Below are 21603 nucleotides of genomic sequence, written 5' to 3'. Positions count from 1 at the left end.
AAAGTTAGCTTCTCCTAAATGGTTTAAAATGAGTAAAGTCAATGTTAATATGATCTATTTTTATGTGATTGACGACTAAATTGATAGTCTAAACAAGATGAAAAATTTCCAGTGAGCATTTGCAAACAAATACAGAGAAAGCAACACATACGTGTACGGTCGCAGCACTCTGAAGTAGTCTGGAGCTGCAGCGCTGCTCTTTACCGTCTTCAGCAGCTTAATGCCACTGTGGGACACTGACAACACCTGCACACCTGTTCCTACGCTACCCTGCAAACACACACACACACACACACACACACACACACACACACACACACACACACACACACACACACACACACAAACACACACACACACACACACACACACACACACACACATCAAGACCTTTCATAAAAATGAAAGTAAAACACTCTGTGATTATTTTTCCTTTAAGGATTTACCACCCTCACCGATGCAGGGAACAGTCGGGAGAAGTATATTTCCCACGTTTCCCTGGCTGCCGTGACGACGGTTTTCTTCACGTGCTCCTCCACTGGATCCATATTCTGTTCGACCCCGTGTTTCGCTGTCATTCACACAATCAGACACATGAATTCATGAATGTCAAAGAGATGTGTTAAGATTAGTGCACAGAGTCTAAAAAAACTGTCTCCAGGAAGAACAGACAGACTACCGAACAGAGCTTTCATCTTCTGCCTTTCATCCCGGGTGATGCGAACACAAGCTTCTGACAGGGTGTCGTTCACTATCTGGGGAAGAGGAGAGGAAGAGGAGATGAGAGGAAGAGGAGAGGAAGAGAGCAGAGGAGAGGAGAGGGGAGCAGAGGAAGAGGAGAGGAAGAGGAGATGAGAGGAAGAGGAGAGGAGGAGAAGAGGAGAGGAGAAGGGAGCAGAAGAAGAGGAGAGGAGTGGAAGGGAGGGGACGAGGAGAGGAAAAGGGAGCAGAAGGAGAGGAGAGGAGTGGAAGGGAGGGGACGAGGAGAGGAAGAGAAGAGGAGAGGAGAGGAAGAGGAGAGCAGAGGGAGAGGAGAGGAGAGGGAGAAGAGAGGAGAGGAGAGGAGAGGAAGAGGAGAGAAATGGAGGGGAGAGGAGAGGAGAGGAAGAGGGGAAGAGGATTAGGGGAGAGGAAGAGGAGAGAAATGGAGGGGAAGAAGAGAGGAGAGGAGAGGAGAGGAGAGGAGGATTAGGAAGAGGAGAGGAAAAGGAGATGACAGGAATAGGAAAAGAAGCAGAAGAGATAAAGGGAGAGGAAGAGGAAATGAAGAGAAGAGAAGAGAGGAAGAGGAGAGGATGAGGAGATGAAGAGAAGAGAGGAAGAGGAAAAAAAGAGGAAGAGGAGATGAAGAGATGAGAGGAGAGGAAAGGAAGAGAAGTGGTAATGTTAAAACTAAATCAGGTAAACATGGAGCACAAGTGGTGAGTGGTTAAAAATAAGAAGCCACAGAACATGAATTAAAACTAATTTGATATTTTGGGAAATGTAATGATTTGCTTTCTGGCGGATGGTTAGAAGAGAAAATATTCACAAATAATTTTCATTCATTCATTCATCATCTCTTAAATCACCTGTTTGAAGATGAGGTCTAGCACCAGCGGATTGTTGAAACTGTCTTTGGGATAGAAAACCTGTAAAAGAAGAAGCACTGACAGTGGAATAAAAACATTTTGACAGTGGATCATAATACTGTGTGTGTGTGTGTGTGTGAGTGTGTGTGTGTGTGTGTGTGTGTGTGTGTGCGTGTGTGTGTGCATACCTCCTTCCTGAGATACAGTCTCCAGGGAACATTGGTGTAGGTGTAGTGCTCTTCGTTGGTGCTCTGATGAAGCTGTGTCTGGATGGTCTCTGTCTCTACTGGGAGCTCTCGAGAAACTGCATCAAAGAGGTCACGTTCACATTTTATTTTCACCATTATTGAGTCAAAACTGTATTAAGTTGGCATGTTGCTCTTGAACAGCTCGACATTATTTCATTTTGCTCTAAATGCTTTCTGGTTAAGAGCCCGTTAGACGACAGGACAAATGTGTTTTCAGAATCTGCATGTGAGCTGGGAAGTGTTTGGGAAGTAACTAGTTAGATGTAACAGCGTTATGTAATTTAATCACAAAATAAATGGAACTGTAATCTGTTAAAGTAACTGAGAAAAAATGTTGATGATTACAAAGTGGGTAACATCTGAAGTGAGACCTGATTTTTTTATTTAACATGTTACTGAATACATATATAGCTGTTTTTAATTCTTTGAAATCAATATTTTTTATATATTGTAAATAAATCATGAGGTGGACTTATTTGGAGCACACATGGGCTTAAATGGTGTCACAGTACCAATTATGCCCATACCAGACTTTTGACTTTTTTCATAAAATATCTTTATTATATTCCAAAATCTACATGAACTAATGAATACATTTTCAAATGAGAGATAAATGTTGCTTAATAAGAAATGTTCTCCCTTATAAATCATGTCAGTATCCATGAAAACACCTGAACTTAGATTTTGGTGCTTAATGGGAACACTTACCCTAACAGCTGGAAACATTTGTTAGAACATTAGAAAAATTATCAAATGTAATAAATTATAGCATAGTAAATTATTAGAAATAGTTCAATTACTTATTACAATTTAAATAAGTTAACTAGTAATCTGTAACCTATTACATTTCCAAAGTAACCTTCCCAACCCTGGAACTGAGTCGAATGGCGCCCTGCCGCTCACCTGCTGTGAGACTGTCAGCGTGACCCTGTTTGACTGCCGAGTTCTTGACCTTTTCTGGAAGCACCAATTAATTTTTTTGCAAACAGGCCATATATTTTCACTAAATATCAAGGTGTAAATTAAGCCAGAAAATGTCAGATGGCACCAAATGAAATGACATCCAGGTACTTAACACGTGTTGGATGATCTCTAACAACACTGAGCCTATTCTGAAGTAGTTTTCTGTTTTTTGTAGTGACCATATAGTAAACTAGTTGACTTGAACATGTGTTCTGCTTAAAAGTGATTTTTCCCCACTTTTGGTGCTGAGGAGCAAAGAAAAGAGGTTAAAGCATAAATAAAAGGTTCCTTGCAGGTGTTAGACCGCTCCACAGGGTGCTTTTAACACAGCACAGTGATGTAGCTGTGATGTGTGTATGAGTGTGTGAGTACCTGGAGGAGGGATGGGGAGAGGCCGATTAGGTGCTCTAGTCTTTGTGCTCTTGGCGGGTTTAAATCCGGCCTCTTTTATTGCGGATGCAGATGGTGAGGGAGTAACAGGACGTTTGGGCTGGACACACACAAAAACATTTCTTTATGTGACTCCGCTGTCAATTTCAAAACATGCATGCATATCGGTCATGTTTTCCAGACACGTGTGTGTGTGTGTGTGTGTGTGTGTGTGTGTGTGTGTGTGTGTGTGTGTGTGTGTGTGTGTGTGTGTGTGTGTACCTGTGGAGCAGGAGGGTGTTCCATCTGGGGTTTTAGGATCTGTAAAGCTTCATCACGAGCAGTTTGCTTCTTCCTAAACTTCCCCTCAGGTCTCCTAAATACATACATACAGTGTGAACATCACACATTACAATTTGAAGGCGGTTCAACTACAAATGTGCTGTATATTCAGTAATGTCTGTGTTTGTGTTTACTGTGTAAATACAGTCGTTCTGGTGCTGTGCGCTCACTGCAAGCAGCAGCATCACAGGCACTGTCTGTTAGTGGGTTGTGATAACAAAGGCTTTGCAAGTTTTGTTTAAACATGCATGCATTTAATTCTGCGCCTGAAGATAGCATCAACTGCTGTGCTGTATTTACAAGCAAAAATCAATTTACTGTAGAGCGACAAGAGAAGACTATGATTGCTGTGTGAAGTAATCAACCCTAATCAGTCGGTCTGTATGTGTGGATTTGTGGGTTTACGAAATCTCACCTTTTTCCAGGAGGCAGCTGGTCTGATGGAGGAGGAGGGGAGTTGTACCTTTTAATAATTTCTTTAAAACAAAACACAGAAACAAAATACAACAAAACATGACAAAATGAGTAGATTATACTACATTATACATTATTTTTCTATTAGAGGAACATTTTAGTTTTTAGTCAGTTACCCTGGATATCTTGGCTGGGGACCAAGTGCTCATCATGCCGAGCTGAGTACTTCACCACCTCTCCAGCAGGTGGCGGAGGAGATGTCGCCACTGGGGCTAAAGTGCACACACAAACACACGCATGCACACACACACAAACACACAGAAAAACAGCGAGTCAGGAGTTTGACTCTTTTATTTAAAGCTCTTTGAACTAAAGACACCTTCGTCAAAGGGACTGAAGGGACTTTCTCTCCGTTTGTCACTCTCTCATGTTTTCTCCCTCTTACCAAACTTCTTGGCTGGTTTGTCCTTGTTTATGGGGACGCCTGGAGCTTTCCTGCGAGGGACGCTGTCCTTACCTGACTGGGCCTAAGAAAGCCACAGAGGGAAGAGAGAGGAGGAGAGTTTGCACTCAAGGCTTTCGTACACAATCCATTAAATATTAAATTTTCACAGACTAAATCAGTGGTTTTTAAACTTTTTCACATCAGGGACCCCTGAACTGACACAAATTAGACCACATACCCCCATTAGATGTTTACAGAAAGTGAATGAAACCAATGACCAAAATAGTCATACACTCTGTCACTGTGTTAATTATGGATGAAATTACAGTCAATATAAATTATTCTTCATTCTTCGTCCCTGGCCCCCACTTTGAGACCACTGGACTAAATAGAAGATTCAATATTTAATTGTTTTGATGGAGACAGGACAATATTACAGTAAAGAAACAAGACAATGTATGTGTGAATAAATCCATTATCTTTTGTTACAAACAGCAGAAATGTGACAAATTATTATCTGCATGATTATTTATATTATGTCAACATCCTTATTGTCTAGTTCACAATGACGTGGTGTTTTCAATGTTTCTGCTCAGAAAACTGCCCTGAACTGTATTAAAACTTCTTTTTTTTAAAATTTGCTATAAAAATGCTTCCAATGAAATGCAACCGTATCATTTCCTTAAAGATTACGATTATGTATCATGGTAACTAAAAATATTAAATGAGATTGAATTTAAAGCAAAGACTTTAAAGACACTACCTGCTTACAGTAATGCTAGACTCCACATTGATGAAACTAACCACAGATTCCTTAAATCTCTCATCCGTCTCTTCATAGTGCCTTCGAGATCCTCCCTGTGTATACTCGCCTTTCTCTGAGCACTTATGGACAGAAACTAGTGTTTCTAATCTTGGATCTTCTGTTGACGCATTTTATGTAGGTGTTGCTCTTTTTATAGTTCGACCTTGGTGGCTATTGTCTCCTCTCCTGATTACACAGTTTGTCTTTTTCTTGCAAACAAACCTGTAATTCTTTCCAAATGAAATGAAACAGCATTTTGTGCACATAATTAGTTTGTGGGAAGTGATGCTTGTGGGTTGGTTAATGCCATCTTTAATGAACTGAGCAGTCATAAATCATTATGTAATAAGTCTCGCAGTTACTGACCTGTGCAGACGGCTTTGCTTTAAGCTGTGGTGACTCAGTTTTGTTGGTTTTGTTGGAGCTTATCTGAGGTTTGGGGTCGGGGCGGGGGGCCTGAGGCCGTGCCTGGGCCTCTGGCTGAGACTGTGGCTCAGCACGAGGCTGAGCTGGAGGCTGCAATGGAGTTTGTTCGTGTTGAGTAGAGGGAGGATAGGGGCTGGGTGGGATGCTTGCTGCAGCATAGGGAGTTGGAGTGAAATTAGCATAGGGGCTGGGTGGGATGTTAGCATACGGACTTGGAGGTATGACAGCGTAAGAGCTGGCGGGGGCGTAAGGGCTGAGAGGGTGGTGGAGAAGAGGGCTCATGGGAGGGCTTGTGATAGGGGAAGTGGGGGGGCTTGTGACTGGGCTGCTGACCATGGCCATAGCCTGCATGGTCATCTGCTGGGCCTGAGAAAAAAACGAAAGATGACACATTACATTGAAAACAAGAGCGCTCCTTCAGCACTGAAACACATAAACAAACACAGATCCAGACGGAGAGTTTACCATGATGATGGCCTGTTGGTTCACGATCGCCTGCTGCTGCTGGGCCAAAACAGCCTGCTGGGCATCTGGAGGAGAGAGGAGGAGAAATACAGTAAACAGGACACAGGGAAGGGAAATTATGTTTGGCAAGTTTTTCTCTCATATTTCTCTTCACACCTGACGAACCAGGTGTCACAGGTGCCACGGCAGCAACAGGAGGCGACATCACTCCTCCCACAGGGAGGACTCTCACAGCTGTGGACACACACAAACACACACAGACATCAATTTCCTGTCAGATTTTCACTGTGTTTGTTTAACTGCACATGCTTTTGATCTACTGTTTGAAGACTCTTAAGTTTTTCCAATGTGAATACTTGTGTGTGTGTGTGTGTGTGTGTGTGTGAGTGTGTGTCTTTATTTTAGTCTGACCTCCAGGTGGAGGTGGGGGGCCGGTTGACTGTCCTTGCTGTTGCCACCTGCCTCCAACTCCCCCTGCCCCTTTCATCCTGCTGGACAGTCCTGCAGCTGACTCGACTTCCTGTGAGGAAAGACTCAGACTAGAACATCAATGCATAAATACAACAAAGACAGAAAAACAGAAATCTGACATCCAAAATCAGTCATTTATTATCAACACTGAGCTTGAAAGGTGGGTTTGAATATAACTGGTATCATCTGATATATCGGTATATTGGGGGATATTTTTGCCAATAAGTAATATACTTTGTCCACCAGAGAGCGCTGACAAGTTTTTTCTTTATTGAAAAGATTCCCCTATGATATGCATTTATTGAAAAGGGGAGGGGAAAAAAAGATATATTGTTATCAGAAAATGTAACCCCTAAAATATCAAGCAGAATCAAGTCATGAACAACAACACTGAGTCGTGTTTTTGGCTGCTTGATGAATGTAAATTTTCACTCTCTTTTAGCTCTGTTTTTGGTGTCTACCCACTCCTGAGGGAAGTATCTGCACCATTAGCTGCTAAATGCTCCACTATGCTCACCAGCTAGTTGCTATGTTTGCCGTTTGGTGCTGAATAGGTAGTGCACAGTAGGTTTTTAGAGCTCATTATCTGAAAACAGCTGCCAGAGTGTCAGAGTGTCAGAGTGAACCAAACAGTAAACTTGTAGTAACTACAGTCATTTTAATCAAGTGGAGCTGCAGAGTCAGGAGATGATGCTCTGTAGGTTCATCCCTGTGACTGACGCCGCCTTACATTACACGTTGTCATTTGATAAAATCAAACAAAATATCAGTAACAGATGCTTTAACGGTATCAAAAAACCCCGACTGAAACGCAGGTATAGTATCAGCACCATCATTGAACGATTTCAAATGATAACCAGCTCTATCTCTGAAAGGTGTTTAGTTTTGTCTTTCACAGGACACAACAGCTGTATTAAGTCTGGATTTACAACAGTACAAACAGATGCTAACACCTACATTACATGACAAAAAAACTATCAAACACATTTCTTAAATCCCTCGACTGCAGCAGAGCTTACTACTCCACAGTGGATCTGTATGCTCAATATATAAAGTTAATTTAAAAAAAATGCCTATCTGCTACTTCAAGGAAAGCTTTGGTGATACAAGGAAGATACATTATGAAAATGATTATTTAGGAATATTATGGAGAAACTGAGTGTTTGGAACATACTTAACATGAGGATAAAAGGTGTATTTTGCTACAGGAATTATTTGAAAAGAGTCACCATTGAAAACCATTATAACTGTTGTGAATCTCAGCTGACGACAGCTGCTTTCCTCTACAAAAGGAGTAAGCTACGAATTGGTGGTATTTGACACTCAAAAGATTGAATTTTGGCACAGTGTTTCTTTAATCACTCCATTTGTTCTCCATATTACAATAAAGCGAGATACAAAGAGATAAAAAACATTATTTTTCAGATCAGAAGAGTTCCCATCTTAATAGCCGTCCAATCAGAAATCAGCCTCTGACCCATAAATCCACAGGAGTGTGTGTGTTTGTAGGCCATGTCTCATTAAATAGTAAGCCCTTCATTTGCCAGAGTGTCAGTTCCTCGTAAGCAGATCCCCGCGTTGCCTGGGTGGGAAATCACCGTGGCGATCTAGTGGCTGTGACAGTTACGGTAACTGGGTAACGTAATAGGTTGCTGGGCGGGAGAGGTCTGTAGAACACATCTGATACATGCTAATTCCTGTCAGCCACATCCGATAGCACGGCTAACATTCACCACATCGCCGTCCCAGCTGAAGACTGATAGATCCAACATGGCCTGCGTTCACCGCACCGTTGCCTCGGCTAAATATGGACGGATTTAACTCAAGTGACAATCATCAGATTATCACTGAGACCAGAATTAGTTTTGTTTAATTAGTATAATCTCCTCGTAGTTTTAATGAACAGTGAAGTGAGTCTTTCAGATCTCACAACAAACACTACAATTCAAACTATTCAAACAGGATCATAATGCATTAAAGGGAAACTTCCATATAGATTTACTATGTTTACTATGTTTTCCTCAAGGAATGTCCCTAAAAATGTTTGAAAGACAAATTAAATTATTTATTTTATTATTAAACTGAGGGAACACAGGGCTAAGGGAACATATGCTCCCGTGTTAACATGTGAAAATACTCAACAACAGCAAATCTGATGCACTCAAAACATAACCTACACTTAAATGAGCTCTCACATCATATTTATCCAACACAATCTACATATAAAGTGCATACACATGGGACAGTATGGGGTTCAGGGTCTTGCTCAAAGACACATGAACATTGAACCACGCTACCTTCCAAAAACAAGAAAAGCCCTAAAAATACAGCTCTAATACAGAGTGTTACATACAGGTTACACACAGTGACCTGCAGTAAAGGGCTGACAGAGGGATCCCCACTCATGTAGTCGAGAGTGTCAGTGTGACTGAATTATGTAACTTACTCCTGTGCCGTCAGACAGTACAGGGTCAAACAGGCTGTCGAGATAACGATCCATCCCTCTCTGAGGCTCCAAGTCTGTGAAGGGAGAGTAGAGGAAGAAGAGAGGAAAAGGAGAGGAGAGGACATGATAGGTTTTGACTTTTAACCAATTATTGGTCCAATTTTTCATTCACAATAAACTAAAACTTGTCATCACATAACAGATAAATAAGAAAATAAAAGTTTTTTATTGTATGTGAAGACAGGATGGGAGAGGAGAGGAGAGGAGAGGAGAGGAGAGGAGAGGAGAGGAGAGGAGAGGAGAGGAGAGGAGAGGAGAGGAGAGGAAAGGCATGGATTGGAAAATGAGAAGAAGAGGTGAGGAGGGAGAGGACAAGAGAAGACAGGATGGGAGAGGACAGTATAGGATAGGAGAGGAGAGGAGAGGAGAGGAGAGGAGACGAGACGAGACGAGACGAGACGAGAGGAAGGGGGAGGGGAGTAAAGAAGGAGTTATGGTCTACTTCAGAGGTTTTCAAACTGTGATGTAGGAGAGTTTAGGTGTTGAGGAAGAGACGTGAGGCAAAGACACAGCCTGAGGTGAAAGAGATAGGTGCATAAAAACATGCTCTATAAACAAATGAAAGTTATTTATTGGAGTCTGGCCGCTGATTCGGCTGCTAATCTAAACATGAGAGGCGTGTTTGTGACTCGCAGCTGACAGATGCAATTAAGGTAATGCAACCTCTATAAGGGCCTGACTGACGTAGTTTACATAAAAAATGTACTCTCAGACAAATCTGAACACATAAACATGATAAACACATATCTTTAGAATCAGTGTCATTTACAGTTTACAGTAACATTGCCTTTGATTTTCATCATGATTAAATGTCAGCTGAAATAAATCCACTTAAAAATCACTGAAAAAGACCTTCTAGCTCTGGAACTTGCCAGACAATCATCACAAAAAAAGTTTTCTTAAAAATAATATTAATCCAGTGATAGTTGTCTGTGCATCCACGGGTACATTGAAAACAGGAATAGCTAACAACTAATAGCATAGTTTTAATGGTGCCAATATGCCACAATATTTAAACAAGTGTAAAATAAAAGGCTCAAATTGTATCTCATAGAGAAATAACTGGCACAGGTGGAGACAGGAGAGGGTGCAGTTGTCTCAGTTTTGAGGAGGGGGTTATTACAGTGTCAGACTTTGAAAAGAGCTGGTCTACTTTGAAAACAGTGTATGTGCATGTATGCGTTTGTTAACATGCCCACCTTGGCTAATGAACCCATCCGAGCCGGTTATGGCTGAAGATAAGACATGATCATTCATATCAAACCCGCCACCCAGCAGGCTTCTAGAAAACAGTGAGACAAAAAATACAAAAGTATGTGTACATTTAAACATTGTCATTTGTGAATATCAGAGTTCATGTATGTGTGTGTGTGTGTGTGTGTGTGTGTGTGTGTGTGTGTGTGTGTGTGTGTGTGTGTGTGTGTCTCACATGCTAGCATTGGGCCGCACTCTGCTCGGCTCCTGTGCAGAGATGATGAAGTAGCTGCTGTGTTTGGGGAAGTCAGCAGGAAGCTCCAGGTCTGACATCAGATCCAGAACGTAGTCCGAGCCCTCCACCTCCACCCACTGAGCCGGCTCCTTCAGCAGCACCGACCAGCCTCGACGGCCCTCCACCACACTCCTACACACACACACACACACACACACACACACACACACACACACACACACACACACACACACACACACACACACACACACACACACACACACACACACACACACACACACACATACACACACACACATATATAAAAAAACACACCCACAGATACCTTCAAACATTACATATCAGTTAAATCAAATTCTCCTGATTGTCATTTTCTCCTTTACTTCCCTTTTTCAGTCTATCTTTATAATCCAAAATTGTACCTGTGTTGTAAGATGTTTTTGGCCATCTCTTCTCCTGTTGTCCAGGAGTGTAGAGGACACAGGAAAGACACACCTGAATGACAAATAACATACTCTAGATATGAAATATACCTTCAGACATAGTTACTCAACAAGAAGTACAACTTTAAATGATGTGGGGTGTTATCGGTATAGACCATCAAAATCATCTTCATTCAAATCATGAAATAACAAACCCCCTTTCCCCCCCTCATCTGTCTGTGAAGATTCACACAGACACCACCACCCACAAACAGACACAAACACAGCCAGTGAACCGGAGCGAGTATCAGGTGTTGTTTAATCCTCAGTAGACTTGCCAAAAGGCCACAGGACAGATTAGCTGGATGAGAGGAGGAAATGAGAGAGGGAGAGATAACTCTTCCATGCTGAATAGTGCACACACTGACTGAGCTCAGGAAAACAGAGAGGTAAGGTTGGGTCAGCGAGAAACTCAAAATACATAGGCTTCAGATTTGCTATACACGGCACTTTGACACAGACACATATCGCTGGTCTCTGTTATCTGCATGTTTAAGAGAGTTGCAGCCTGTGATTTAGACTGTCCATAACACACAGCTAATCACTGAAATATAGTAAATACTTTAAAGAAAATGTATTGATTGATTGAATGTTTATTTCGTACATGTAAAACAAACAAAAAATGTACAACAAAAACCCCAGAGATGAAATGAAAAGCATAAGCAACAGTGAAATCAATAAACCAGCTCTTATAAACAAACCAATATAATTGTCTGAAAGGAAGTAGAAAGAAGTAAAAGCTTATGTGTCTATGCCTATGTCTCCACTATCCATTAATTAATAATATTTCTCTATATATTAACTCAATTTTTTCCATAAATCTTGTCTTATATAATACATATTATGGTATTGTAAAGGCAATCCTGGTGAAAGTTAACAATAGGATGGGTTGTGCCAAGTTATTTTGGGTGAGGCTCTATAAAAATATAACACATGTAGTAATAGGACATTAATTTCCTGTTTTCTATACACTCATATATCTGTACATTGACTAATAAAGATAAACAAGGCAGATTTTAAAAAAAAATCTCTAAATTGCAGGCAGGCAGAAAGTTTCACTGAAACATTAATAAAATGCTTAAAGTGTTGAATCTGTATAGATGGTGTCACTTTGTGTAAAAAGATCACTTTATTCTCTCATTTCTATCCACCCATAAATTCTGCAACCAACCCAGGAATTGAAAATGAGAGAAAACCAACTCTTAGACTATTGAGTTATATGTGTTTTGTGTGTGTTTTCTCACCATCGAAGCAGTGAATGTGCAGGACAGTGTGAGCTTTTTTGCGATTGGCTGTCCACTCCAGCAGGCAGGGCGGGTAGGTCCGGACGTACTCTGGCCCGACATTCAGCCGCTGCAGAGCCTGGAGCAGACGGTGCTGACACACACAGTCATAGCCCTCCGGCCCATAGTCGGAAACAAACCTACAACAAGAACATATGCTTTCATAACAGAGGAAAATATACCGACACATGGGTATTCATAGAAAAGTAGAGATTATATTACCAAATAAAGAAAAATACTGTCATTAATATTCATACAGTTGAGGTCAACATATTTTAATATCTGAACGTGCATCTTACTTTAGCAGGTACTTGGCCAGTCTTTGAGAGGGCAGGAAGGCAGAGAGACAGGAGGACAGGAGGAGCCAACCACGCTCTGAATTCAAGATGTTGGGATTCCTCCACACCTAACAGAGAAAAGATAGAAGAAAATGAAAATGATTTGATGGATAAAAGACAAAATTGGCTGTGATAAAGTGTTCTAATGTGATTGGGGTTTAATTGGCTAGAAAAATGAGCTGATTCTTACTTGATTGGCTACTTGAGCCAGGATCTCATCTCTGAGGCTGGGATTGGCAAGCCCTCGCTGGATGATGTAGTTCCCGAACAGGTTCTCCTGAGCCCCGTTCAGGTTAGGATCACCCATGAACCTCAGTATCTGTTAAAAACACGGGCACCTGAATTATAAAGGTTGCAAAACTCTCCAACTGTGCTTGGTATTAGCTAGATGTATAGTTTAGACTTGCTTGCATTAAATCTGTAGGTATTTGTACATAATTATTTGGCAAAGATATGTGGAAGAGAAACCCATTAATCTACTGACCACAGTGATAAAATCAAGTCTAAATGGTAAAACAAAAATCTGTACACATTTATTTAATTATATTAGCTGTTAGACTAACCAACATAGCTAACTTTTTTCTATTATTCATCAAACTTGCGGCTGCTGGACATGTGAATTTGTCTGGTTGTAAAATAATGAAATAGTGCGATTTTGCTGCAGACTTGTGGATACTGGAGTTTCCCAGAAGCATGTGTATGCAACATATACCAGAATGAAAATGTTCAGGGCTCCTTGTTTCAGCTCTTCATCGAATCTGATCAGAGAACTCTCCAGCGGGGCTGTCAGCATCCCTAACAACGGCTCCTACAACACACACACACACACACACACACACACACACACACACACACACACACACACACACACACACACACACACGCACACACACAAACACACACACACACACACACACACACACACACACACACACACACACACACACACACACACACACACACACACACACACACACACACACACACACACACACACAGATAACCATACATTAACACTTTAAAGTTTTGTTTTTCACAAACCATCACATACTGTGTTTTCTCTCTCTCTCTCTCTCTCTCTCTCTCTCTCTCTCTCTCTCTCTCTCTCTCTCTCTCTCTCTCTCTCTCTCTCTCTCTCTCTCTCTCTCTCTCTGTGTCTGTGTGTGGTCTGTCATTGGCTACTTTTGGGGACACATTTTAGACCAGTTAATTGGGGATTGCTTGTCCAATTGAGGAAAAGCTGATTTGGGGTCTGTGGTTATGTTTAAGCTAAGTCTCCAGGAGATGAATGCAAGTCTGTGTCATGTCCCCAAAAGTGACCATGATCTGATATGTGCGTGCGTGTGTGTGCGTGTACCCGAAATATGGCCCGGATGTAATGTGTCATGAGGTAGTTGTTGATATCCAGGGGCAGGGTCAGCTGGGGTTCAACCTGTACTTTTGGAGCCTGAACCACTGCCAGGCAATCAGAGTGCAGCTCCTCACCACCTGTACATACACGCACACACACACACACACACACACACACACACACACACACACACACACACACACACACACACACACACACACACACACACACACACACACACACACACACACACACACACAGCAGCACAAGTGACAAATACAACAGTAAATATTGTTGAACCCACCTGCAAACAAGGTGGAACACATCTGTAATGGAAGTTTATCTATAGCACATATGACTGACTGGATATCACTGTGTGTTTTACATGTGTGTCTTTGTGTGTGCGCACCTGAAGCCGCCTGCAGCAGGGCTGCCAGCTCAGCAGGGATAGGCAGCGTTGTAACGTTCACCACTTCTCTATTGATGCGATCCTACTCATTGCAATTCACACGCACACACACACACGCTTATATTACACTTATGCCACATCTTCATCTTTTCTCAAAATGTGACCCTCCTTCATCTGACACTTTAACCTTTTTCCATCCGTCACTCACCTCCTCCGCCTTCCTTGCAGGCTCCACAACTGTCTGACAGAAAGACAAAAGTATCAACTTCACACATTTGTTCATTTTTTAACACTTATTGTAAATTTTGTCAGAAACACTGTGCGCATACCCTCATGTAACGCTGGCGGTTGACAATGAGCAGCACAGTGGAGCGAAGCCATATGATGTACTTCCTTTTCAGAGCAAACTTTTTTCTGTTCAGGTAAATGATATAAGAAATACATTACCAAGATAAAGAGGAGAGAATAAGTAAGGAAGGAGGCATTGTTGTAAATCTGAGTAAGAATTAATTATATTTCCAGTGCACGTTTTTAAAAATGCAATAATTCGTACCATTTAACCAAATTCATCAATGCATGACCACCAATCTCTAAAGTATCATTACAGATTCAACATTTTTTGACCTTGATTTTATTACCATATTAGTGCCCTCATTAAGCTCGAAGGCTAAGTGAATTTTCAGACATTTGAATAAAATGTAAATTTGCGTAATGTCTTCTGGGTTTTACAGACTGGCAATGAGTGAGAAGTGAGAAGTCACCTTTGATGGATGAACATGGCCTGAATCCTCTGGCCCTGTCTCCTCACATCAAGGACAAAAGAGCCAGGTTGTCTGTGATAAGCTTTGACCTATTTGGCTCTGTGAAACCAGATGCTTAAGCCTGAATTGCCGAGCTCAGGACCGAAACTCCAGACTCAAGCAGTGTGAAAGCTAAAACACTGATGTGTCAGTTTCAAAATTTCACTTTAGGTTCACAGGGAAAAAAGACTATACTACCAATTCAAGTGTATATATTTCATATCTTCCCCGTGATTAACAGCATACTTTTATGTTTTTAAGAAGTAAAGAAAATTTTCTGATGTAAGCCTGTGTGATGTGAGTATCTCATTTCACTTTACCTTAAGGAGTCAAAGAGCCACATTCACTTAGCATATATATTAGCAGCTGATCTTAGGTAGACATTACCTGGCCACGTAGCCTCTGCAGCGAGCTTGGAAGTGGGTCATACAGCGTTTGAACTTAATAAAGTTCTTTCTGACAAAACACATGCGGGTGTATCTCTGCAGCATCTTGGCAGCAATGTTAAACACACGGTCACGCTTCCCCTCCAACTGCTGGTACAGCTCCTCTTTTAGGAAAATCTAACACACACATACAGAGAGATAGAAAATGCACACAAATCCAAATTCAACAGTTTTTATTTTTATGTGTGATTTATTTGACTTTGTGTTTTGTGTGTAAGGGCATTTGTTGCAGAGCCAGCTTACCTTACTGACTCCCAGCTGATAAGAGCCCTTCTTGATCGGACCGAGGTTGTGAAGCATAATGACACAGTTTTCTCCGTCGGCTGGTGGGAGATCCCTCAAACAGAGCAGGGCTTTATACCTGTGTGCACATACACACACGCGCGCAAACGCACACATTTAATATGTTAATCCAGTTTGAATCCGTGAAATTAAATAGAGGGGTGTAGTGTTTGTCCTCACTAGTCCATGTCAATATGTCCAAATCTAAGTTTTAGGTCATTATTGTTTTTTCTGAATTGGGAACTGTTTGTATTTAGCTGTGTTGAATCTAATTGACCGTTGGGATCCAGGACTGTTTTTATATCAAGTCAGACTACTTTGGCAGCCAGTGGCCAGAGGTGCTGAGAGATCAATTGATTCAGTTGGTTTCCTACTGCTAGAGCTGGCAAGTACCAGATGGTTATTTCAGCCTGAAGAAATTGGCCTGAGAAAATTCAGGCACTTTAGAAGTGGTATGCGAAGCATAAACAACTGTTTCAAGGAAAGACAACTTAATGGGACATTGAGGTAGTCTATATTATATTTTAGCTTTTATATGAGTTAAATATTAGATTGTAAAAGTTTATGTAAAACTAATTTATAATATAAAAGTCTGGAAAAATGACCCACCTGGACAGGAAGCTGTGAAACTGCAATCTGATTGGATAACCCTCCCTCCGTATTTGGATGGTCTCCATGATACCAGAATAATGCAGCTGAGTATTTATCAGCTCCATGTCAAACACCCCTGGCTCCTACACACACACACACACACACACACACACACACAAATACCACAAATTCACACACACGAGCTGAATATTACATTTCTATTACGATACAAATTGCCACCGCAAACTTGCACACGTCAACCAACTTGCAAATTTATACCTTATGATGGTTTGGCTTGATGCATCGCACAAAATAAGGGTTACACCTGTCACAGATAGATGAGAACGAATAGATGATAAAAGCTTAGTACATTAGTCCTGTGCAGGCAAGACAACTTTTCAACTGGAATGAAAATGAGGAAAAACAACTTTCTGAGTAGAAATCTGTGATAAATGGTTGTATAATGTTTTGTAGTTGTTGGAGCTGCATATGAACTGTTTCAGATTGAAAGATCTCAATAGGCTCTGTTTTTATCAATATGAGAAGGGGACATATCTCTCACGTCACACAGTCTATATTTATATTCTGAGACTCTACTGGAACATCTTTGTATGATTCACAGTTTGAAAAACACCTTATTTATCTTATAATGGCCCTTTAGCGCCTCAGTTCAGCGTCTGTCTGAAGCAGGCTGCTTTATCTCCTCTCTCTATAAGACCTGCTCCTAGTGAGCCCACTCTGTTCTGATTAGTTGGTTGCGTTTCGGCAGCGGCGGCTCAGGAAGCAACATCAACCAACTGTAGTGGCAGGATTTCACTTCTTTTTCTCTTTCTTTACTTGAAATGGAAACTTTTCAACTACATCTGTATATGTTCAAGCCTGAATCTGATAAGAAATACGCAACTGGACAATGTGAGCAAACATTTCTGGGCATGTGTGAACAATCTGATAGGATCATGAGAAAGAATTAGAGGTAACATTGCAAATAAATCACATAGTTAAGCTGGAGCCTGTTTTTTTTACTTGCAGGGAGTATTTTACACATGTTTACATTAAGTTTTGGACCTTTGATCATGTTTAACATCGACATCCAACATAAAAGAACATCACTAAAAAGATATACCCCCTTTAAGCAAGTAAAATATGTCTTCTAAAGTTAAATGGCTCCTACAAACGCTGACATCACAGGTTTGTAAGACCGCCAGGCAAAACTAATTGTTCAGAACTCATTATCTATTCAGGCACAAGGCCATACTGTAAATGTGGGCTCAAATCACTCTCTCTTTTGCTCATTCTCTATTACCTAATTGACTTTTAGTGTTTGGGAAGGCTAAACTGGATACTCTGCTCACAAGGAGGAACAAAGTGAAGGACTGTTGGCTGGCAGACCCGGTGTAACTGCTGAAGGGGTGAATATGCTTATTACTGTCTGATAAATTATATTGTCGGGCTTCAGAAGGTTTGGTGCATAAATGTGACTGTTTGCACTGTGGGGGAGGAGGGTCTCTGTGTATGTATCTGAATGTGATGGCTTGATATCATGTATCAAGTGAGTATGCTGGTCCTCTTATGATGAATTTTGTGGTACAGGGCTGCAACTGTGTGTGTGTGTGTGTGCTTGAGGCGTGATTGATGGAAGGTGTAAGGGGTGTCTGTGAGGTGTGATTTTGGTTTATTATACATTTTTCTCAATGGGTAAAAGCTGTACGTGGTGTTATTTTTAAGTGCCTTGTTTTTTTTTATTATTAAAGGACATCAAAAGCCTTTTGCCTTTAATTTTAAACACTCTCTATATCTCACAGCTTCTGTCAGAAATGTCAGACACTTACAAGTGACTCATCATTAATTTGTGTCACCGCTGACAGATGCCGTGTTAAATACAGTAACTGTACTTTCCATGACTGTCATTTCAAGTGCAAAGCCTCCAGATAATGTGAGAATATTTGAGGGCACAACATTTTCATACAATCTGCCCTCAAATAATTTGGCGTAAAAGTGAATACGATGGGTTGGATTTGAATACAGCTTTTCCTTTTCCTACAATTTGTCAAGGCCAAAAAGTTAAACGAGTGTTGTTTTACTAAAACCTTTGCATCTTCTCCAGCAGCTCCTGCAGGCTGCTCTGGAACTTTGCGCTGACCGTGTTGGCCTGATAACGACGAGCTGTGCTGCTGCGCCGCACGTTAGACCGCTGCTGAGACACAGAGTCCGAGTGCTTCAGGAAGAGGCTGGACACCATCTGTGCACACACAAAAACACAGAGGACAAAAAAAAAGTCAAAGAGTGAAGAGTCAATGTGTATATTCTAATAGGGGATTCATTATTGATACTACAACACCAATAATTGTGAGTTAAGTATTTAGCACAAATTTAGTTGACTTAACCTACTGACAAAGAAAAAGTTTTTGAACCTGAAAACAAGAATTACTAAATAGGACAGAATAGTTAAAACATACATAAAACTGTATTGTGCATACCACATATGATGAGTTACAATCCTAACACTTAAATGTATTAAAATGAGTGTGTATGCTTACTTTCACTGGAAAGAATACATGTTCAAACAATAGAAGAGAGGAATTCATAATAAAAAAAGAGATATTTGCACATCTCACTCTGTTCTTGCTCTGGATGAAGAGGTCTAAGACGTCCTGGCGGACCATGTCGAAGTTCTTATCCAAGAACTTGTTCACCTGCACCGCAAAACATCAAAACATCATTCAAACCAAGAGCTTTTAATATTAGATTTCAACAGAGACAAAAGAACAGCAGCTGTGTGCACATTAATACAAGGTACTGTAGAGAATTTATGAATTTGGATAAATTGAATTTTAATTAAAAGACAATGATAATCAGAACTAAATGTAGAAATATCAGAGATGGATTAAACATAAAACTGTCTCCAATTTCTAGGAAATGTTGGGATTTTAGCCTTTTTTGGGTTTTTTTTTATACCTCACATGAACAACGAACAACTTTATTCTCAGCAGCAGTGTTGAAGACTCTGTGGGCACATGAATATCTCTTCTAATCTTGGATCATGTCAAAATATTTAAATATTTTGAGAGAATATATGTGTGATATGAATTAAAAAGAAAGAAAGAGAGAGAGAGAGACAGACAGACGGTTAGATAGATACCTGGTAGGTGACCTTCCCTGCGTAGTGTTTCAGGGTGAACTCTGGCAGTGGCATCTTTGGCCTGGCATACAGCGGGTTGTTACCATGGTGATAGTGGCACTTCTGGAGGAAGGTGTGGTCTGTTGCCTAGCGACGAGTTAATGGAGACAGTTAATGGTTCCTACAACATAAACACATGTTGCCTGTGTGTGTGTGTGTGTGTGTGTGTGTGTGTGTGTGTGTGTGTGTGTGTGTGTGTGTGTGTGTGTGTGTGTGTGTGTGTGTGTGTGAGTGTGCGTGTATGTGTGTGTGAGTGTGCGTGCATTGGAGACACTTCATAATACGTTTATCTCTGAATGAGCTCAGTCACCTTCTTACATTAGGAGCCTCGGGAATAATGACAGCCACAGACAGGCAATTAAGTCAGTATGTGGGATAGTTTTATATCGATCGGAGCTTCAGTGTCCTGATTTATGAGAAATCCAATAAGGGAGTTTTTTTTTAACTCAGTTTCTTGAGTATTAGGATCAGGAGTTATTGTTGGCTGTTGCCGTTTTTTCCCACAGTACACCTGAATAATGCAAGATTTCAAAAGTTTCTTGTGATCTAATCTAACTTTTTAAGTACACTTGTTTGCCACTAGTGTCTGCCTCAGCTGACTGAGTGATGAACTATTCAATCAATTCAATCAATCAATCAATTTTTATTTATAGAGTGCCATAGCACAACAAAAGTTATCTCAAGGCACTTCAAAATTACACAAAATAAGACACACATTGTAGTTAAGATAGTCAAACTCTTACTTTTAATTAAGTAATTGAGTAGTGTCATTACTTCTTTTTATATATAGTAAGGTGCTTCCACATGCTACTTACACCACTGGTGTAATCCACCACCTATAATATAGATTACATGTGATGTAGTTTGCTTGATTAGTTACAGTTTTTAATGCAAAAACAATCATGAGCGCAACCAGGGTTGGGAAGGTTACTTTGGATATGTAATAGGTTACATTTTGCCTAGTTACCTTATTTAAAATGTAATAAGTAATGTAACTATTTCAATTACTTAATCAAAGTAATGTAACTTATAACATTTGATTACTTTTTGATTACTTTTTCCTAATTTTCTAACAAATGTTTTCATTAAGCACCAATTTCTAGGTTCAGGTGTTTTTCATGGATACTGACATGATTTATGAAGGAGATCATTTCTTATAAAGCAAGATTTATCTCTCATTTGAAAATGTATTCATTAGTTAATGTAGATTTTGAAATATAAAATAAAGATATTTAATGAAAAAGGTCAAAAGTCTGTCATGGGCTTAATTGGTACTGTGACACATTTAAGCCCATGTGTGCTCCAAATAAACCCACGTCATGATTTATTTACAAAATATAAAAAATATTGATCTCAAAGTTTTAAGAGCAGCAATATATGTATCCAGTAACATGTTAAATATTAAAAATGAGGAGAAAACCCTCCTACTAAGCAAAATCTTAAAGGTCTGACTTCAGATGTAACCTCCTTTGTAATCATCAACATTTTCATAAGTAACTAATTTAATTACACATTTTTTTCTCAGTAACTGTAACAGATTACAGCGGGTAATCGATTACTAGTTACATTTAATTTGTGATTATATTACATAACGCTGTTACATTTAACTAGTTACTCTCGAACACTGTTGATCAAATTTTTAAAAAGTCAATCAGTGAGTATCATTAAGCTCTTTGCTTTAATTAAATATTGTTTGAATCAACCAATCTTATTTTCAATTGATTCACCTTCCTTTCAGCATTATTATTAAATTTTCACCAAATACTGATGTCTTTGGACACTAATAGTTCAGTTTAACAGGTGTGGGTGTACCTGAGGGAAACCGCACTGGTCATCCAGTATGCGTAGTATCCCATGAGGCTTAGCAGCAATGAGGTCAAGGCAGGCCTGGTTGTGGCTGAAGGGCTGCTGCTGCCACTCAATCTGCTCCCGCATGTACTCCTCCTACACAGCAGAGCACAAAACAAC

General features: G+C 40.4%; 1 protein-coding gene across 1 annotated transcript in view; it reads right to left on the bottom strand.

The window, feature by feature from the left end:
• myo15ab (myosin XVAb) overlaps positions 1-21603 on the bottom strand; it is a 44647-nt gene that overhangs the window by 11193 nt on the left and 11851 nt on the right. Inside the window, 35 exon segments of the mRNA XM_062426234.1 lie at positions 152-270; positions 456-571; positions 680-755; positions 1572-1631; positions 1760-1875; positions 3155-3272; positions 3434-3527; positions 3909-3969; positions 4084-4179; positions 4353-4424; positions 5583-5949; positions 6049-6113; positions 6205-6282; positions 6460-6568; positions 8966-9059; positions 10227-10307; positions 10455-10646; positions 10898-10970; positions 12202-12380; positions 12540-12646; positions 12769-12897; positions 13291-13386; positions 13936-14066; positions 14339-14420; positions 14477-14506; positions 14547-14579; positions 14668-14752; positions 15526-15701; positions 15828-15945; positions 16476-16600; positions 16737-16782; positions 18545-18696; positions 19073-19150; positions 19597-19722; positions 21448-21579. Of these exon segments, the coding sequence (XP_062282218.1) occupies positions 152-270; positions 456-571; positions 680-755; positions 1572-1631; positions 1760-1875; positions 3155-3272; positions 3434-3527; positions 3909-3969; positions 4084-4179; positions 4353-4424; positions 5583-5949; positions 6049-6113; positions 6205-6282; positions 6460-6568; positions 8966-9059; positions 10227-10307; positions 10455-10646; positions 10898-10970; positions 12202-12380; positions 12540-12646; positions 12769-12897; positions 13291-13386; positions 13936-14066; positions 14339-14420; positions 14477-14506; positions 14547-14579; positions 14668-14752; positions 15526-15701; positions 15828-15945; positions 16476-16600; positions 16737-16782; positions 18545-18696; positions 19073-19150; positions 19597-19722; positions 21448-21579 (3812 nt within the window).

This window comes from Scomber scombrus, chromosome 2 (assembly GCF_963691925.1).
Source record: "Scomber scombrus chromosome 2, fScoSco1.1, whole genome shotgun sequence".
Taxonomy (NCBI): Eukaryota; Metazoa; Chordata; class Actinopteri; order Scombriformes; family Scombridae; genus Scomber; species Scomber scombrus.
Note: the sequence above shows the minus strand (reverse complement) of the source record. Positions and strands in the feature narration are given on the sequence as shown.